Genomic DNA, 18,285 nt, shown 5'->3' on the forward strand with positions numbered 1-18,285 from the left:
CTTAACACTTGTCTTAACCCTAATTTCTACAGTATTAATCACATTGAAAAACGAATCAAATAACATTTCATTTGATGACTATATTTAAACTTATAAATTAAGAATTAAATATAAATTAAAAGCAAAATATGATAAATAGCATACAAAAATTAAATGAAGTTTCAACTTTGAATAGAAAGGAGTATTATAAGTTACTCCCTTTGTTTCTATTTATTTATCTATTTTAAGAGTATATTCACAATAAAATATATTCATGTGAGTCTTGTTAGATTTATCTTGATGTAAAGTTTTTTAATATATTATTTTTATAATTTTTTATAATGCGTACTTAGAGAAATTAAGACTTAAATTTTACTAAAAAATACGTACAAAAGATAAAGTGGACAAAAAAAAAAACAAAATACTTTTAAACTCTAAATTTTAAATATGTTCTTCATTCTATTCTAATAGAGTTTTCCTCCCATCATGTTACAATAAAAAATTAATAAATACTCCATACTATTATTGTACATTTTTATTGGTCGATTACCTATTAGGCTATTACCCTACCATTTAGGCTAAGGCCCTACTCCTTAAAGCAAAACTCTTGAACCTTCCCAAAATATTGCAATTATTAAACTCACCATTTTTGTTCTTTCATCATCCGCTCCTATATTCACGATATTCTTCACTACTCTTTCCTACTACTCTCACTCTTTATATTATTTCCTTCTTACAATTACTTCAAAAACACATTTTCATTTTAAAAAAAAAAAAATCAATTTTCCATTGCAAAATTACTAAATAAAATGATAAATGATAAAAAAATTGCCAACGCTGTAAGCGGCAAAACTGCAAGGGCATGCGATTGTTGTATTATAAAACGGGCCCGATGGTATTGCCCGGCTGACGACGCTTTCCTCTGTCAATCCTGTGACGGGTCTGTCCATTCCGCTAACCCGTTAGCCCGTAGACACGAACGGGTCCGTTTAAAAACGGCGTCGCTTAATTTATCCACTGAACTTCAACGACCCGACTTACCCACATGGCATCGCGGGTTAACCCGGAAACCCAGAACACCACGTCACGGAAAGAACCAACAACTGAAACCCGAAAAGAGAAAATCAATCCATGTGATTGTTCCGGATCTTGGGATGGAGGATACAACTTCATCTCAAGAGGGTGATACAGAGGATCAGCTTCTTTATCGGGTACCCGTTTTTGACCCGTTTGCAAGGGGGTATGATTCTCGTTCGATGGAATCGGAGGGTGGATTTGATATGGGTAAGAGTTTGTTAAGCAATCCGAAGCCGAAAGATTCGTCCGATGAATATCTGCCGTTTGACTTAGATCTTGATCAATTTGCTGCTGATGTTGAGACTTTATTGGGAAAAGGTCTTGATGATGAATCTTATGGGATTGATGAGCTTGGTTTGTTGGATTGTAATCCTATGAATAATAATAATGATAATAATACTACTACTACTACTAATAATAATAATAATAATAATAATAATAATAATAATAATAATGAAATTGAGAACATTAATGGGAAAATAAAGGAAGAATATGAAATGGGTAATGAAGGAATGATGATGACAAGATGTGGGAATGAAGCAGAGATTAATAGTATGGTGATGAATCATGATTATGATGAAGATGAGAAAAAAGTAATAATGATTGAAACATCAATAGGAAATGAAATCATGTGTAAATTAGATGATGAAGATGATGATGATGATGAAACAGAGGATACAAAAGAAGTGCGCATAAAGAGAAGAAAGATTTTATTAAGGTTGGATTATGAAGCAATTAGTGATGCTTGGGCTAGTCATGGTTCTCCATGGATGAGTGGCCAACGCCCTCAAATTAACCTCGAGGATTGCTGGCCTCATTTCATGGTAATTTTTATATTCTTCAAATTTCAAATATGCTCTCCCCGTTGTCAAATGTCACATTTGATCTTATGATAATTATTTTTAATTTATATTTTATTTTTAATCCATACTTTAAAATATAGTCAAATGAGATTTTGTTGATTCGTCTCAGCATAAGGTTTAGTAATATCTAGTTTTATTATTTTTAATTATGCATAATTATCGTTATTAAGTACTGAATTAGTACATTGACAAACATGAAAAAATAAATGAGACATTTAAAATGAAATAGAGAAAGTAGTATAATAATATAAAGTGCATTGAAGATTTTACCAAGGCAATTATGTATGATGTTGAAGATTTTCTAATAATTTTATATTTGTTTTTAGTTTGTTGACAATTTTTATTTTAATTTGCTGGTATCATATCTATTAGTACCTATTATTAGTAATATTATTGTATGTTGTAGGCAAATGTATAGCATATATTAGATTATTTGAAAATAATTCAAATGTAAAATTATTCACAACCGATGAGTAAAAAGTTCGATTATTAATGTCAATCTTTTCAAAAAGAAATATATTAATTATAAAATATGAACGTCTTGAAAATCTTAAAAAGTGTTTTAAAATTTTGGTTTCTCTAGCTAATATGTTATCTTTGTTCTTCGCCTTTACTTTGTTATATATTTTTTTTTGTTATTTGTTTCTTATTTCTATGACCATCTTATCTACCAACTCCTTTTTTTGTGTTTCATCTATGTATTTCAAATCATTAAATAAAATAGGTTTTCTAAGCAAATAAAGCTCAATGACGAACAATCTCTTTTTATTGCTAGAGTGCGGAACATTTCTCTTCGTCATTACAATCATAGAAATGTGTATATCTTATCGCTAAAAAAAATTATTTCAGAGACGAGATAGTTATTTAATAGCATTGAATTAAATCAATATAGTCATCAAATTGCAACTATGCTATACAAAATCATTTGTCTAACACATGTGACATAACAGGGGATGTGCGGAACAGAAGGACATGACCAATTATTATTTGGAGATCATCAAATAGGAGTAATTGGAGATAGAGGAAGAGAAGCAAAAGTATTAAGGTACAGAGAAAAGAGAAGGACAAGATTATTTTCCAAGAAAATAAGGTATGAAGTAAGAAAATTAAATGCAGAGAAAAGGCCTCGTATGAAAGGAAGGTTTGTTAAACGGTCTTCTTCATTTGTACCAACTATAGTGTAAAAATGCGGTTACGGAATACTGATGCAGTAACGAGATTGATGCAGTTATTGTAAAGCCTAAATATCGATCGAATGATAAGATATTCCTTAAATGGAATGCAACGCTGGATTTTTACAGTTTTACAATATAGGAAATATTAGTTCACTTGTTTTGAAAATTTTTACAACACGACAAATGCGGGCCTACCAGGCTACCAGTTGCAACTGCGTTTGCTAAGTAACGTAGGGGAACCTGCATATATACTTCTGTGTATGCAGACCTTGTAATTTTGCTTACTTTCAATATTATATATGATTAGGTATTGTAATTTGTAAAAAACTTTTTGTACTTATATTAAAATATTTTCTTATTAGAAAAATAATTTTTCAACCTTGATGTTATATTATTATTAAGTATTGCAATGAAGTTATAGAAGCAAGCGCAATGTCACAAAATGAAGCAACAGTGAAGAAAAGCAAGTAGAAATCACAAATTGAGGTGCATCTAAGGACAGTTTCACGTGCCTCAATATACTAATTTAATCGTTAATATCTCTAATTATACACATCAAAAAAAATTATAGAAACTGAAAATCAACAAAATTCATATTGAGACGATTATAACAAGATCCCACATGACTATATTTTAACCTATAAATTTACGACAATATGAAAATTAAATTACATTGATGAATAGTGTCAAATTATCCTTGGGTGCAACTAAATAAAAACGGAGGAAGTATGTTCGAATAAGCTTTGAATGATATAAGAATGAAAACTAATAAATGAATCACAAATTCTTGTGAAAAACGGTCCATTTGAGAGACTATTCCTAATTGGGCCGGTCCATTATATATTTTATATGATATTGTAACTTTTGTAAGTATACATTAAGAATATTATAAGCAAACATTTAAGATATTGAAAGTAGGCATTAAGAATAATGTAAGTAGGCATTAAAAAACGATAAGTAGGTATTAATTTTTTAAAGACTGGATTTAAGATACATCTCTGAAAGAGATAATCTCTCAACACTAATAACCTCCTTATACACTTACCACTCATAAAATGAATATGAATTTAATACAATGCGATTTATTTTGCAACACTAGGGAATAAAATTTTCTCACATCACTAGTGTAAGGTTTTTTTTTTTTGATAATGCACAATATGTCACTATTTCTTCATAAATATGGACTTTCATCCGTACTTCATCCTTACATCATCATAGAGGTCCTTTGGTTTGCATTAAGATTTGAAAATGATCGACTGAATCACATTTAGATTGAATTTTTTTAGGTTAGGCCATTTGGTGTTGGAAGAAAATTGAATTAACCCAATCGATCAACAACTTTGATTAAGTTTCTCATCATTAACTTTATGTACGTTTTTCTGTTAAATTAAAATTATTGACCTAATATTCAAAAGTATTCTAATCCAATAGACGAGTCAATTATGTTGGTTCAAATCAAATTTATATGTATTTTGATTTATAGCCCATCAAACATCAATTGAAATTTTACACAAGTTCAAATCGATCAAAACTCTAAAGAAAATTTAATGGAGTAATAACATTCTCACATTTAGTGATCAACATTTAAAAATCTTGTGTATGTCATTTTATCCTATAAAAATTAAACTTTCTTATATTTTTTATATAACTAGTGTAGAAATCTGTGCAATACACGCTTTTTTAACATCGACATTTATAACCATATATATTAAAACAAAATAATGCCAGAGATATTATGCAGTAAAAACACTTAATTTTGACATTTATATGTATAAATTAACTTGCAAGTTTAGAAATTGTCAACAATATATGATGCGGTATATATATTTTCTAATTTACTGAATTTAACTATAAATAAGTGCTAGTAAAACATAATTTAATGGTAGAGATATTGGTCAAGATTAAATGCAATAAATTAATTTACTCAATTTACTAAATTTAGTTTAATAAATATAGCAATTAATTAATTTGATTATTTTATGTGACAAATCTTTGGAAGGATGCCACATGGAATTTTTTCGTTCTTTTTATTAATAGTATGATTTAATGCATAAATTAAAAAAATGTGAATTTTAATTGTAGTTGATATGTCAATGTGTTATAATCCAAATTTCTTATGATTTTCTTACAATAATCCCACTTATTTATTAATCATGAATAATTTCAACTTTAATTGATATTTGCCTAGAGTAAACTTGTGTAAAAAAATCATAAAATTATAAAAGATTGGATTATTGTATGTAAATTTTTTTTAAATTAAATTTTCTCAAATTTAAGCATTTGGCAACGTTAAGCTCCCTGCACCTTGTCGGTATAAAATCATAGCGTTCAATTTCGTTGGCCATTATTCTTCGATTCTAATTTGCTCTTTTGTCAGTCTGCAATCTCTACAATCTAGTTCTCGCGACAAAGACCTAAAATTTGGGGCTTCTGTATTGTCGTCTACTTGTAAGTTGAGAACCTTTCTTTTCTTGTTCATTGATGTACTTAATTTTGCTTTGTAATCTAGTTAATGTTTTCCAAATTATTATTGTTATTAAGTCAACAAACCTAATCTGTTCGTCATGGTAGATTTGCTGAAAATCCATTATTAAGTTCGAAAATTTCTGATTAAGGATACTTGAATTTCTGATTAATGTGTTTAGTAGTAAGATTTTAATTAGTTATAAGTAGGTGTTAGTGATAGTCTTAGTAGAGAGAAAAGGGGAGGGAGAGACAGAAGCAGGAAGATAAAGAAGAGAATTTGTTTTATTTCTTAATATTTTTATAAACTCAAATACACTCTTATACTGCTAAGACTATCACTAACACCCATTAATAACAAATTACAATCTTACTACTAAATGTACCTATAACAATTGTACTTTTATGTTTATTAGTCTATCTTGATTAGGGTTGGAGTTGAATTGTTTGCTTTATAAGCGCGCTAACATAAACATGTTAAAAGTGTTTAACCACAAGTTTTATTTATCTTTCTCAAAATATTCTCAGAAGTTTACTAAAATAGTATGGATTACAACAAGTCTTGTATGAGACCTATGAGTCACCATGAGACGACACCTATATAATTAGTCTATTTCTCTAATTGATTATTTTAAGATTATAAGTGATCAATCTAACTCTATAAGGCTATAAGTGATCACTTTAATGCTATGTTTGGATAGCAACTTTGGAGAGAAAAGAAAGGAAAGGAGGGGAGGGAAAGGAAGGGAATAAATTCTTGTTTGTTTAGGAGGGAATGGAAGGGAAATAAAGGGAGATATTCAAATCTTTCCAACTTTAGAAAGATTGATACCTAACAAAAAATATCCATCCAATCCCTCTAATTCCTTTTCCTCTCATTTTGTTATCCAAACAAGGGATTCTTCATCCCTCCAAATGCCTCGTAAGAGTATAAAAAGTGACCACTTTAAAAAATGAATGAGTTGGTCAATAAAAACGGTCTTACCGTAAGATCCTCTCATGTGAGAATTTGTGTATGGCCTATTATGAGCTGTCTGTTAACCAATACTAGCTATTATTTTTGAGTGGATGAGTCATGATTGAAATATTTTTAACAAATATTCCTTTATTGAATAGATTACCCAGTCGATTTATATTAACCATTCATCCTCATCATTCTTGAATACATTTCAAATTAAATAATAAATTTAATACATATCTGTGTCGCCTCAGTTCAAGTGACCAAAACACCAACATTAAGGGCTCTAAATATGGCTGGAACTTGATTTTTATTGCCTTGAAGAAGCTCAAGTTAAAATATGAAATCACTTCTTTTTGTCAAGTTGGAAAAAGCTTTAGATCTTTAGGTTGGTGTTGATGGTTGTCTTATACTCTTATGTCTACATTTATCAAGTATCCATTTGGTACCATACGTGTCTCTCCATGTGCTCACAATACATGACTTTTACGATTGTCTCTGCTGTAGTTGTCAATTACATTTGGTTGTCTTTAGTTTGTGAGTTGTACATTAATGGCCATGACTACAAGTTTAATTACGTAATCTAGGTGTTGATCTGCATATAGTGTGTCTTAAGTTTTACAAGTCGTCTCTGTTGTAAAGAGTGGATTTATATGCTTGGTTTTGGCAACTGATCTCCTCCGGAAATTGGTATGCAAATGATTGGTGGCCCTTTTGATTTTGTTTCCTAGTAGGCTATGTTAGTAATGTTTTCCATTCCCGCCTATGCTTGCTTATCTTGTTGATTTTCTAATTGAGATACTTCTTATGTGATGCGTCCTCATAATATTGTACCACTTTGTAAAGTGAATTAATTTATAGTTGTTGAACAAGGCAAGAAAACAATTAGATGGAAGAAATAAGGGGATGAGATTATAAAAAGAATGAATTTATAGATCAAAAGAGAGTTGTGGGGACTATAACCAAAAAGAAAGGAGAGCATAATAAAGTGGACAAACTAGAAAGAAAGAGGTGCAAAATAATAGGAAAAAGGAAGTATATATGATCTTCCTTTATAAGAAAGCACTTTGACCATGTTTTCTATAGTAACTTCTGTTAGTGAAACTTCTTTCTTGTTGGAAAGTTAGCTTTTGACAAGATTTTCTTGGGGTCAATCATGTCTTGAAACTAGATGTACTTTGATAGATTATCGTATGTTGAGGTGATTGGAGTTTTGCATTGCTTGTTGATTCGGATAATGTTAGATACTTTATGTATGCTCAATCTCGATGAAAGGGTATAAAAGGCCTATATCTCTTTGATTCTAACTCTCGGCTTTAGTTACTTGTTAACTTGTGTTCATGTTAGCCCCGTGCCAACCCTACTCTGTGACTAATATAATGCTTCTCAAGAATTTGATGTATGAAATTCACATCTTTCGCTTCGGCATTTTAACTTTTAGTTGGCCTTCAACCTTAAGTTGGCATTGATTAAGTCAAGCTTGAATATGTGCAGATCTGTTGCAAAAAAATTACTATCAACGCAAGATCTAAAGATATGTTATGCTGAGGATATATTAAATATGTTGATGCTATGTTCATATGCTCCCAAATTTTGGGACGAAGTTCTAGAGTCCGATGTTATGCTAGTCCCCTGACACCTCTGCCCAATTTGGAACACTTATTTTATTTTTCAACATTTTAGCCTTTGATGATTCACACTTTTGGTACATACCACTTTCTAGACAATTGATATTCATGGCTTAATTTCTAAATGAGAATCAACGCCTTAACGGATATGGATGTTTTAAGTTAAGACATAAATTTAGATGAGTTGATGTATACATGCTAGCTGTTTTCAACGTGTTTCATACTTCTGAAAGTTTAAGTATCATGGGACTATAGTTATAGTATTTTCTCAGGTGTTGTTTTCCGCTGTTGCAATCAAAGAGAAACTTCTTCAACAATATACTCCCTTCAAAGAATACACCTTTTTTAACAGAAATGAACTAAGCAGGTATTGTCAAAGGACATATTTTTCTTAGATTTTCTTCTAGTTGTATTGTGACAAATGTATGCTTTGGTAAAATAACACGATGACCCATGAACCTGACATGACATATGACATGGCATGCCAAATGTCGACTCTTTGGTTTTTGAATTTATCTATACAATTAAATATTTAGAACAAATTATATTGGTGTGGTTCATTTTCTGAATTTGAATCATGAAGTGGAACTCTATTTTTTGGTCTTTCTCGAAAGTTAATTGCAAAAATTAGGAAGGCATAGCTTATAGAGGTATTAGTTTTAGGTGTGCATCTCCTCTTTGACTTTTGTTGGTAGATGTGTGGTACCATAGAGTTTTTTGGTATCATCCCGGACCGCGTATCTATTATAGTAAGAGGAAGAAGCCAAAATGGTATCAAGTTACCATAAAACTCAACTATGGAGATTGATGCAAATTGTTTTGAGGGAAATGGTACTTAATGAATCATTAAGTTTGAAAGAAGTGTAGCTCTCCACTTCACACTCCGCGTGCCCCTGCACAGTTTTGGCGCAATTGCTAAAGATTTTAAGGGGTTAAAGGGAAGGAAATGAGTAGGTAAATGTATGTCTAGCGCTTTCTTGAAGGAAAAACTTATTGAAATGGGTAGGTATATGTACCAACTATTTTGGATGAAGGGACTTTTTGATACTTGATACCATTCAGTGAAAATCCGTTGGAGCTTTTTTCGAGCAAGGAATATTGTCTTTCTACTTTGATATTCTCAATACCTCTTTATGTCTTTTCATTAGGCTCCTGAGGGAGTATTGTTAGAAAGTTTTTAAGCAGTAGATCCTCGTGGTTTTAGGATTTCTTTTTTCTCTTTTTCTTTCTGAAGTTACGAGCATGGATGAGAGAGTATTACTAATTTGTGGAAAGTCTTTCACATTTTCTGAGTTTAAGACAAACAAGACAGGTATAGATCATTCTGGTAAAGAACTGTATTGCAAAAAAGAATAGCAATATTTTGAATCCTAAAATGGCCTCTGGGATTTGGCAGAGCAAATTGTACCTTCCATTGTAACATAATTCGCCAGTAAATTCGCCTTTTGGATTCACGCTTCGCTCTAATGACCAAAACATAGCCCAATACCGACCATAGTTCGCTTTATTCGTTTTGCGAGGAGATTAGTGTATTATGCGACAATGGTACCTTATAAATTCATAGAGATATGTGAACAAATCATTTGGGGACTCGAGTGTGGATTTAACTATGATGTATTGGCATCATCTAAAACCGTTTTTAAAAGCCATCATTGTTACGAACTTGATTAGGTTTTTGACTTTATGGCATAAATTTTCTGGTGCAGCAGCCAGCAGGACTCTTGGTGGTTTGTAGTTGCATAAGGAGTTTTTGTGTAGTCCAATTTTGATTGATAACTTATGGGATGTGTGTAATTGGATTTGTGGATTGTAATTGTTGCATCTGTTTGTAGTTCATAAATAATTTCCTCCCCTCCTCACCTTGTGCTCGTATCTGAGTGTCATTCGCTTTACATCCTGCATCATGTTCAGCATGGCAAGGAGAAACCGTATGACCCGCCATTTTGTTGATATTCATGGTTTAAGAGGTGGACCTGAGCCAAGTTTAAACAGAGATATACTTGGACCAGTTCCTGTTAATCTTGTGGTGGCTCTGGAGGAAGAACTTGAAATTCAACACATAGAAAACCGGAGGATTGCTGCTGAAAATCAGCATATGCTTCATGGAATTGTGAATCTTGAAAGAGAGGTTGTTTCCGCAAAAGGCGAAATTCACAGATTGGATGAGCTAATTGTAAATCTTCGTGCTGACAACAATGTGAAGTATAGGGATTTAATTGAAAGGGAATTAAAGCTGGAAGCTGATCTACGCACTACAGAGCCTTTGAGGGAAGAAGTGCTTCATTTTAGAGCTGAAACTCAGAAACTGAATGTCGTGAAACAAGATTTGACAGGTCAAATTCAAGGTCTCGTTGAAAAAATAGCTCGTTTACGTTCTGAGAATGACCAATTGTATACTTTGAGAGCTCATGTAGATGCAGTTCGTGAGAAACTAGCTGAAGCCAGGTTGACAGTTTATTTAGTCATCTTTTTTCCTTGTTACATGCAAATTAGTGTTGCAAACCTAGGAATCAGAACACTTTTTGGGGGAAGGTGTTGGACACTGGCTCATTAGATGGGGTTGATAAGTGAATATTATTTGTATCCTATTTTTTAGAATTCTGTATATTTATGGCATAAGTCTTTACGCCTTTTGACTTGTTTCTTTGGGAGAAGTGATTTTGCCCCGAAACTTCTGTCACAAGCAAATAGATCTAGTCTCCGAGAAGGTTCTGAATATTTATGGCATAAATCTGTACGTCTTTTTAATAGGAGGAACCTTAGTTTTAAAAGGTGCGAGGCGCTAAGGGTCTCCAGAGCTTAGGCTATAGGTGTTGTCTAAGGCTCCCCAAAATACAGTATGAATAAATTAAGAATCTCAAAACAAACCCAAAAATGAGAAATTAGAAAAAGAAGAGAAGAGAAAACATATGTGATGGGTTTTCGCAACTTCGCATCATATGATCTTCTAAGGCTAAGACCAAAAAACGTTCTAAGGCCATTCTAAGGTGATCTCCTTTAGGAATTACTTTGCCTAGTCATATCAAAGTGCCCAACCCATCGTCTGCCCTTGGCGCTAGCTAGGCAAGCTTTTGAAATCCAAGAGAGGGACTAAACCTCTACTAACCTTAAAGTCTCTTTTTGAGCTCGCCTCTACATTAGATGGAACTTAGTGTAGATAAATTTGCTTTGATTTGATAGTAGTTAGTACTGATTAGGATCTGAGGTGTATCCCAGAGGTCTAATTCTCTATTCTCCAGTGTATGCTTCTGGAATATGTAGAAAGTGTCTTCTTTTCTGAGTTTATTTTTTGCCTATGTCTAGGAGAGAATTGGAATATGAGAAAAAAGCAAATCAGGAGCTCGTGGAGCAGAAGGGTGCTATTGAGAAGAATCTCATATCAATGGCTCATGAGATTGAAGAGCTGCGAGCTGAGCGCATGAGCATGGATATGAGAGGGCATGGACTTGGTAACTGGCTAAACTTCTTGCCTATATTTTTACACTTATGCTTATTGGTGCTAGAACCTTCTGTTGCTAAGTTGTAATTTTGTGAACTTCTTTTACATGTATTATCCCTCATGTTGATTAGTTTTGGTTCATGTAGCTATTGTTGGGATTAATGCTTTGGCATTGTTGTTTTTTAGATAGATCGTTTTCTCTACAGAAAAACAGTCACATGACATGAGTTTATATCTAGTATTACCCATGGTTAGCATATACACTGGAAAATCATACTACGCAGTAATATTCTTTATGCATGTCTGCTGGTAACAATAATCTAGAAATGAATATGTAAATTCTAGGTTTCTGTGCTGTTGATTGGTTAAGGAATATAAAATAAAATTTTGTTAGCTTTTGTGCCTAAATTTGTGATGCTTGTACGGGCTGTCCTACTCTTGCAATTTCTAATTTCTTGTTTAGGTTCGTTTAAATATTAAATTTGGACTCCTGTGCTATTTTTTTGGGTTTATGTCCTGTATCTTGAGTTTTGGGCATGAGTAATTTTTCAATATTAACCTAGTTTTAGCATATATGAGCTATGTCGCATTTTTTCAAGTTTTCTTTCTCCGTATTTACTACACCAACTTAAACTTGTCTAGAGTCTTAATCCTGTAAATCAGGTTTGACTAAATAAGCATATAATCTAGTCTCGATGACAATCCATATGACCATGCATGTAAATCTACTGTAATATAAACTTCTAGGCCTAAATCTCAATGTAAACCATGTGTACAAGGAACTTGAGTATTTAAGATTAGCATTAAAGGTTAAGTAAAAGCCACTTAGTATAAGCCTTGCAAAATTTGACTTAAAACGGATGGTAAACATGAAAATGTAAAATTATGACTAAACATGATCAAACCTAAACATTGAAGAGAAAGAGGTAATAGTGGATGCAACCTTTTACTTATTTTGGGTTGAATTTGGGCTACAACATTTTGCTGTGCTTGCGTACCTTAATGTTTGGCACTATTTGTGCATTTCGTCTAATTGAAATTCTTGTACCAAGTTGAAATTCCTCATCCACGCACAAAAAAGTTCTATGGTGGTTGCTCTTTGAGCCTTAGCATCTAGTGTTAGACATTCGTGCGCATAAATGCACAATATTTATTTATATTATAGAAGTATACAGAATTTGTACTTGGAATACAAACTGAGAAGTTGTGATGAATTGAGGTATTGTTAAGGTAAAATGAAAAATAATAGTATCATAGCTTGGAGATTATCTGAAACTTGCCATTTTGCTTAGTTTATGTACATTGTACAGGTAACATAGTTGGGAAATTGCATGAAACTAGCACTTTTGCTAGGTTTAGGAATTAAGCATATATGTATTGACCTTCATATCTACCAAAAATTCCCATTGCCGAATTCTAACAAAACCATTAGTTACCTCTAGTCTTCCATACATCACCTGCTGCCTACTCTATTGCGTGTCGCTGTTTGGTCTTGCTTCCTGCCATCCCAATTTCTACACGAATTCATATGAAGATAAAATTGCAATAATATGAAGAATTCTAGAACTACCACATGATCTCAATGATGACTCAAGAGATGATTATAGTGTAGAGTCAATTGAGGGAATTTAAGTATCTCTTGGGGGAAGGTAGTGGGAGGTTGAACAGAATCTATAAGAGCTGTTTGGGCCTTGGGACTTTCCTTTCCTGCCATCCAACCTAATGTCCTCTAAAACTGGGTCTTAGATTGAAATTTCTGGTGCTTCCTGTTTGTATAAATAACAACAGTAATGTGCATGATAAGAGATGCTTTTGTTGCTGGTGAGCGATGAGTACAGTTTTTTCGGGAGAGCAGTGTTCATGAGTCACTCATGAGAGTGGCAAATGTAGGCTGTGAGGAGTTGGTTAAGGTTTGCATATAGAAGCAGAGGTAGACTAATTTTATCTCCATTTCTTTTGGCTAATAGTGTACATGGATGGAGGGAACTTATTTCTTTTTTTTATTCTATTTTTCATGCACTGTCTGATTTCTCTCCTCTCAGGCTCTCCCTGTTTGTGTACCATAGAATTCTTCCCACAATGGTTGACATCATCACATTAAACCAAAGCATATTGCTTAATCTTGTGTCTCCAAATGCAAAACTTATATTTCGTATTTTTCAAGGCGCATTTACTTGTGTTACATTGTTGAGACACCTGTTTTTCTTTGTTGAGGATTCGTCGAATTTCTTCCAGGTGGAGGCAGTAGCTATGCGATGCCAAATATAAGGTATCCAGGTGAGGGAGCTCCTGATGATAGGTACGGTGGAGCTTGGGGCCCTTACAGCAAGCATCCCGGACATTGACCTTCAATTCCTTTAACTAGACTCTACAGCAGTTATGCTTTACTGAATTTGACACAATTATTCGGAAAGCTGGGAAAAATTTGGGGAGGGGTGAGGATGAAGGCATCCATTTGGTCATTTGGAGATCGGATTTACCTTTGATTCGTATTTCTCCTATTGCATTCCAGAATACAGGTATATTTTCCTTCCTGGTATTAACTGCTTGAATCTTGACTGCGTTTGAAGCTGTAAGGACGGAGTTTATGTGGCGTAACTCACTTAAGCCGATGTTTTGTACATACTTTTGGCTTTTTACAATTCAATAATTTTTCAACAATTCAATTTGTAGATTTCCAAAAGTTTTTTCAAGTTCTAGGAAAGGGAAAATATATAGCTAGGTAGCTTTATTTCCGAAAGTGGAGCTAGTTCCGGCTGTGGTGGATAATATGGTCTCGGGTCAGGTTTGGGTAATGGCGATCCGGGTCTGTTAGTTTTTGCTGGATGTACATACCAGCTACCAAGCCTCTTAATGGGCCTTTTAAGATGGTAAACTATAGATGAAAGCTAAAGAGTTCTTCGCTAGAACATGTCTAAATCCTTACTAGAATGACTTTTATATACTGTTTACACCTAAACATACAAATGAGCTAGTTCTTTAAAAATAATCACTACATTATTTGATTATGATAAATAATAGGAGTATTATAATTTTGAACATATGTGTAGTTTTAATAAAATAAATGTTAATTAAAGTTAGGAATTGAATTCATATTTTTTTCACTGATATGATAATGAAATGCTATAATGAGTTATTTTTAATATACAAATATATTAGTGCATAAAAATGCTCAATATTTTAGTACACATATATGTATTGGCGCGTTAACAAACTATTTTATAGAGATTAAAGATCTCGAATATTAGTTTGTATTACCATACATCAATTTCAATGATGTATGATTATTAGACCTTAAACTTAAAAAAAATACTTCTTTCATTTCACTAAAGATATCTTTTTACTTTTTATTCAAGGCACGTATTAATGCTTGATATCTCTTATTATACATAATGAAATATTATAAAAAATGAATATTAATAATCTTTGCATTGAGATGAATCAAATAAAATCTCATTTGACTATGTTTTAATTTATATATTAAGATAAAATATAAATTAAGAATAATAAGTGAGTAGTGTTAAAAAATAAATAAAACATTTTTAGTGGAATGGAGGGAGTATAAAATAATCTTAACAATGAAGTACTTCTATATCCACTTATTTTTGCATTATTTAGATAAAAAAGCTTTCACATCTAATTTAAAATGAAATAAAATAAATGAACAAATGTGTATTACTAAATAAAGGTAGTATTTTACATGAAATTTCATGTTCAGATAACTTGTAGTGTATTAAAATAATTTGCAAATCGTTGGAAAACTTGGAAAATGCAACACATATACTATCATAGTCAAGCGAACGAAGGTGGAAAGTGGAAACTGGTTGGCGTAGCTTTGAACTCCTTGGACTCCAAGAGGAATGACCAATTGACCATTGGCTAGTGGCTGCTACTCCTACACTCCTATAGGTTTTGGCTATTCTTGTTTATTCCCTTTATCTTGTATAATTTGTCTTATTTTTCTTTTTATTTTTAGCTATAATCTACATTTTTTTATTAATTCTGGTATATATATATATATATATATATATATATATATATATATATATATATATATATATATATATTTTCATCCCATCTATACATTTCTCTTATATTTCCTTAAAATACAACTTTATCCACTTTTTTTTTCCATCAATTCTCAATCGGTCATTTCATTGATGGGACATATTGAGTACAACCAAATTCTTGTACGCTATCTTTTTTTACTTGTCCCCCAAGTTTAATTTGCCCTATAAATGGAAGCTCCCATTTTCAAGATTAGTCATCTTATTATCTCTTTATTGGGTTACTTCATACTTCTACACTCAAGAATTAAGAGTTTGGTTCTACTAGTGCAAATTAAAAATGGCAGCAGTTGGTCCTTCTATTGCTGAAATTTATGTATTGCGGAAGATGGCAAAGCAGAAAAAGGAAGAGATGAAGAAGATAGAGATTCACACTGACACTAGTGTCAAAAGTTGCACTAAATCACAATTTGGATGCTTCTCTTGGATTCAAAAGAAAATACACCCTTCTTCTTTGCCTACTACTAAAACCTAGCTACTTCACTCCATTCTAGATTATGTTCGGGTTTTGGGTCTGATCATCTTCATGTCAATGGTTTAATTTTTAATTTTGTTTACTTTTATTCCTTGTTATATGATTGTAAAAATAGATATTTTTGTATCGTTACATAAATATATCAAGTTTTATCCGCTATTCAATGTCGAATATATGAATCTTAATGTTTTTTAGAATTGAAAGGATTATTAATTAATTTATACAATTAATTTTTCTTCTATTTATTTGTTTAACTTTGTAATCATGTAATTATTAATTTGTCCCACTTAATTACTATAATTTTTTCTTGATTGTCTTAGTGATTTCGTTACATTTTCACATTTACTTTCCTAAATCTCGTTCATAAACTAAACGTTTATCATGTCTTTTATTATCTCTTTAATAATTAGCCAAAGTAATACAATTACTCCCTCCTATTCAGCTTATGTGTCCCATTCACTCTTATGGTCAAGTCACCTTAATTGTCCCATTTCTATTTTTGGTATGCATTTTTAACGTTTATGCCCTTAGTAGTTTTATCCTATTTTCAATTATACCCTCCATTACCCATACTAATTTTTCTCCCTTTTAATTAATCAACATATCTAAATCCTAATTAACATACCCACCCATTTAAACACTCCCTCCTTAACCCTAAAACCCTACCCATCCCCATTCCCCTTGCCGTTTTCGTATTGTACTTGTTTAAGAGCCCTAATTCTGGGTTGAAGCTTCACCTTCTTCCTTAAGTTCTTTGGAGTTGTTCTCTGATGACTCTAATTCTGGGTTGAAGCTTCACCTTATTCCTTAATTTCTTTCGTGTTGTTCTCATAGCAAACTCCAGTTCGCCTTTTAAATCCCCCCTCAAGAACCCTAACTCGACAATCAACTCACCCATGAAAAACGCTAACTTGCGTACTTCTTTACTCTGAGAATCCCCAAATCCCCTTACAAATCGCCTTCTAAGATAGAGTTTAAGGGGTTCGATGATGGAAACCCTAGATCTGGACTGAAATCGTTTGAGGAAGAGTCTTTTAATTACTATGATGACTCAACTTCTGTTGAGACTGATCCTAAGTGGGGAAGAGTACTTGACTCTGAAGGTGAACCCATTTACACACTTGAGCCTTATATGTATCCTGATCGTGAATATTCTTCCATTGATGCTGTTTTTTCGAATACTGATTGTGAAGAAAGAAGATTGGCTTGATAAGCTTGGTCCTTTCTCAAGTGAGTTTCTGTTCGTGTTGGTGCATGTTGATTTTGACTGATGATGATTTTTAATTTAAACGTTTTTGTATGCATTTCATTGCTCTGTGATCTGTAAGTGAGAGCATTTTTTAGCCACCATAAAATCGAACAAACGGGGTTTGGATTGTTTTCCAACGTTTTAAGCACAAAGATGTTCGATTTTCCACACAATGATATAAAAAAAAAAAAAAGTTTACCTGAGAGTACTAAAACAACCAATTTTTTCATTAACGTATATTTGAATACAAATGTTTCATTGAAAACAACATAAAATTTTTGTTGTTTGCATCTGAAACATCCTATGTTAAAGATCCCAAAAATATGTCCAAAGTCAAAAGGAATTTGCATTTGAAATATGTTGTTGTATTGGTTAAGGTTGTGTTGGCTGCTGTTGTTGCTTTACTGTGTGTCCTAAAAAATTTTGTTGGTTGTTGTTCTGTTGTTCATATGCTGATTTCTGTTTCTCTTGCTGAAATTCGTTGAAATTGGTTGTTGTTGTTTTCTGATATGTTGCTGTTTTCTGATAATTCTACATTCCAATCCCCTTGATCAATACCCCCTGCATAGCCAATCGGTTCCACAGGCTGATTCATTTTATCTGTACTTAGTTTTGTGAATAAATGTTGAAGTGAATCAACAATCAGATGTTTTTCAATACTTAGGTAATCTGGTAAAGTCCTTTCCCTTGCTGCCTTTGTTTTGTTCATGTGAGAAATGTGATAGTCAAATCCCCTTGTCTTTTCATGACCTCTATCATACAAGCTTGTAAAGTGATGAATACAAACCTTAAACATTGTGGACTTAAATTCTGAAATGCATTATTCACAGCCCTAACTAGTTGTGTTACATTGTAAGCAGCTTTTCGATATTGCAAAGCTTGAATTGATCTAAAAAAACCTAGATCTAGTAC

General features: G+C 32.4%; 2 protein-coding genes across 8 annotated transcripts; both read left to right on the top strand.

Annotated features, from left to right (window-relative positions):
* Positions 1–508: 508 nt before the first annotated feature.
* On the top strand, positions 509–3,472 carry LOC130807481 (zinc finger protein CONSTANS-LIKE 16-like). Its single transcript, XM_057672690.1, has 2 exons — positions 509–1,880; positions 2,870–3,472. Exons 1-2 carry the CDS (start codon positions 789–791, stop codon positions 3,101–3,103), a joined length of 1,326 nt encoding a protein of 441 aa, XP_057528673.1. The 5' UTR covers positions 509–788; the 3' UTR covers positions 3,104–3,472.
* Positions 3,473–5,384: 1,912 nt separating this feature from the next.
* LOC130807482 (protein FLX-like 3) lies at positions 5,385–18,285 on the top strand. Of its 7 annotated transcripts, none has more exons than XR_009040583.1 (5): positions 5,385–5,542; positions 9,976–10,588; positions 11,447–11,592; positions 13,818–14,101; positions 15,301–18,285. XR_009040583.1 is itself a non-coding variant. In XM_057672695.1 (5 exons), exons 3-5 carry the CDS (start codon positions 10,056–10,058, stop codon positions 13,925–13,927), a joined length of 789 nt encoding a protein of 262 aa, XP_057528678.1. In that variant the 5' UTR covers positions 5,385–5,546; positions 8,416–8,510; position 10,055; the 3' UTR covers positions 13,928–18,278. The 7 variants fall into 7 exon arrangements, 6 of the variants coding, with proteins under 6 accessions (XP_057528678.1, XP_057528679.1, XP_057528677.1 ...); XM_057672695.1 differs by adding an exon at positions 8,416–8,510 and having other exon boundaries at positions 5,385–5,546; positions 10,055–10,588; positions 13,818–18,278; XM_057672696.1 differs by adding an exon at positions 8,399–8,510 and having other exon boundaries at positions 10,055–10,588; positions 13,818–18,278.

This window comes from Amaranthus tricolor, chromosome 3 (assembly GCF_026212465.1).
Source record: "Amaranthus tricolor cultivar Red isolate AtriRed21 chromosome 3, ASM2621246v1, whole genome shotgun sequence".
Classification (NCBI taxonomy): domain Eukaryota; kingdom Viridiplantae; phylum Streptophyta; class Magnoliopsida; order Caryophyllales; family Amaranthaceae; genus Amaranthus; species Amaranthus tricolor.

What these genes read in the sequence shown, in the direction of transcription:
- LOC130807481 (XM_057672690.1), top strand. Translation starts at nt 789, where the DNA reads ATGATAAATGATAAAAAAATTGCCAACGCTGTAAGCGGCAAAACTGCA. An exon ending in ATTGCTGGCCTCATTTCATG is followed by an intron (nt 1,881 to 2,869) that starts GTAATTTTTATA and finishes GTGACATAACAG; the next exon opens with GGGATGTGCGGAACAGAAGG.
- LOC130807482 (XM_057672691.1), top strand. Translation starts at nt 10,047, where the DNA reads ATGTTCAGCATGGCAAGGAGAAACCGTATGACCCGCCATTTTGTTGAT. An exon ending in GAGAAACTAGCTGAAGCCAG is followed by an intron (nt 10,589 to 11,446) that starts GTTGACAGTTTA and finishes GCCTATGTCTAG; the next exon opens with GAGAGAATTGGAATATGAGA. An exon ending in TATGAGAGGGCATGGACTTG is followed by an intron (nt 11,593 to 13,817) that starts GTAACTGGCTAA and finishes AATTTCTTCCAG; the next exon opens with GTGGAGGCAGTAGCTATGCG.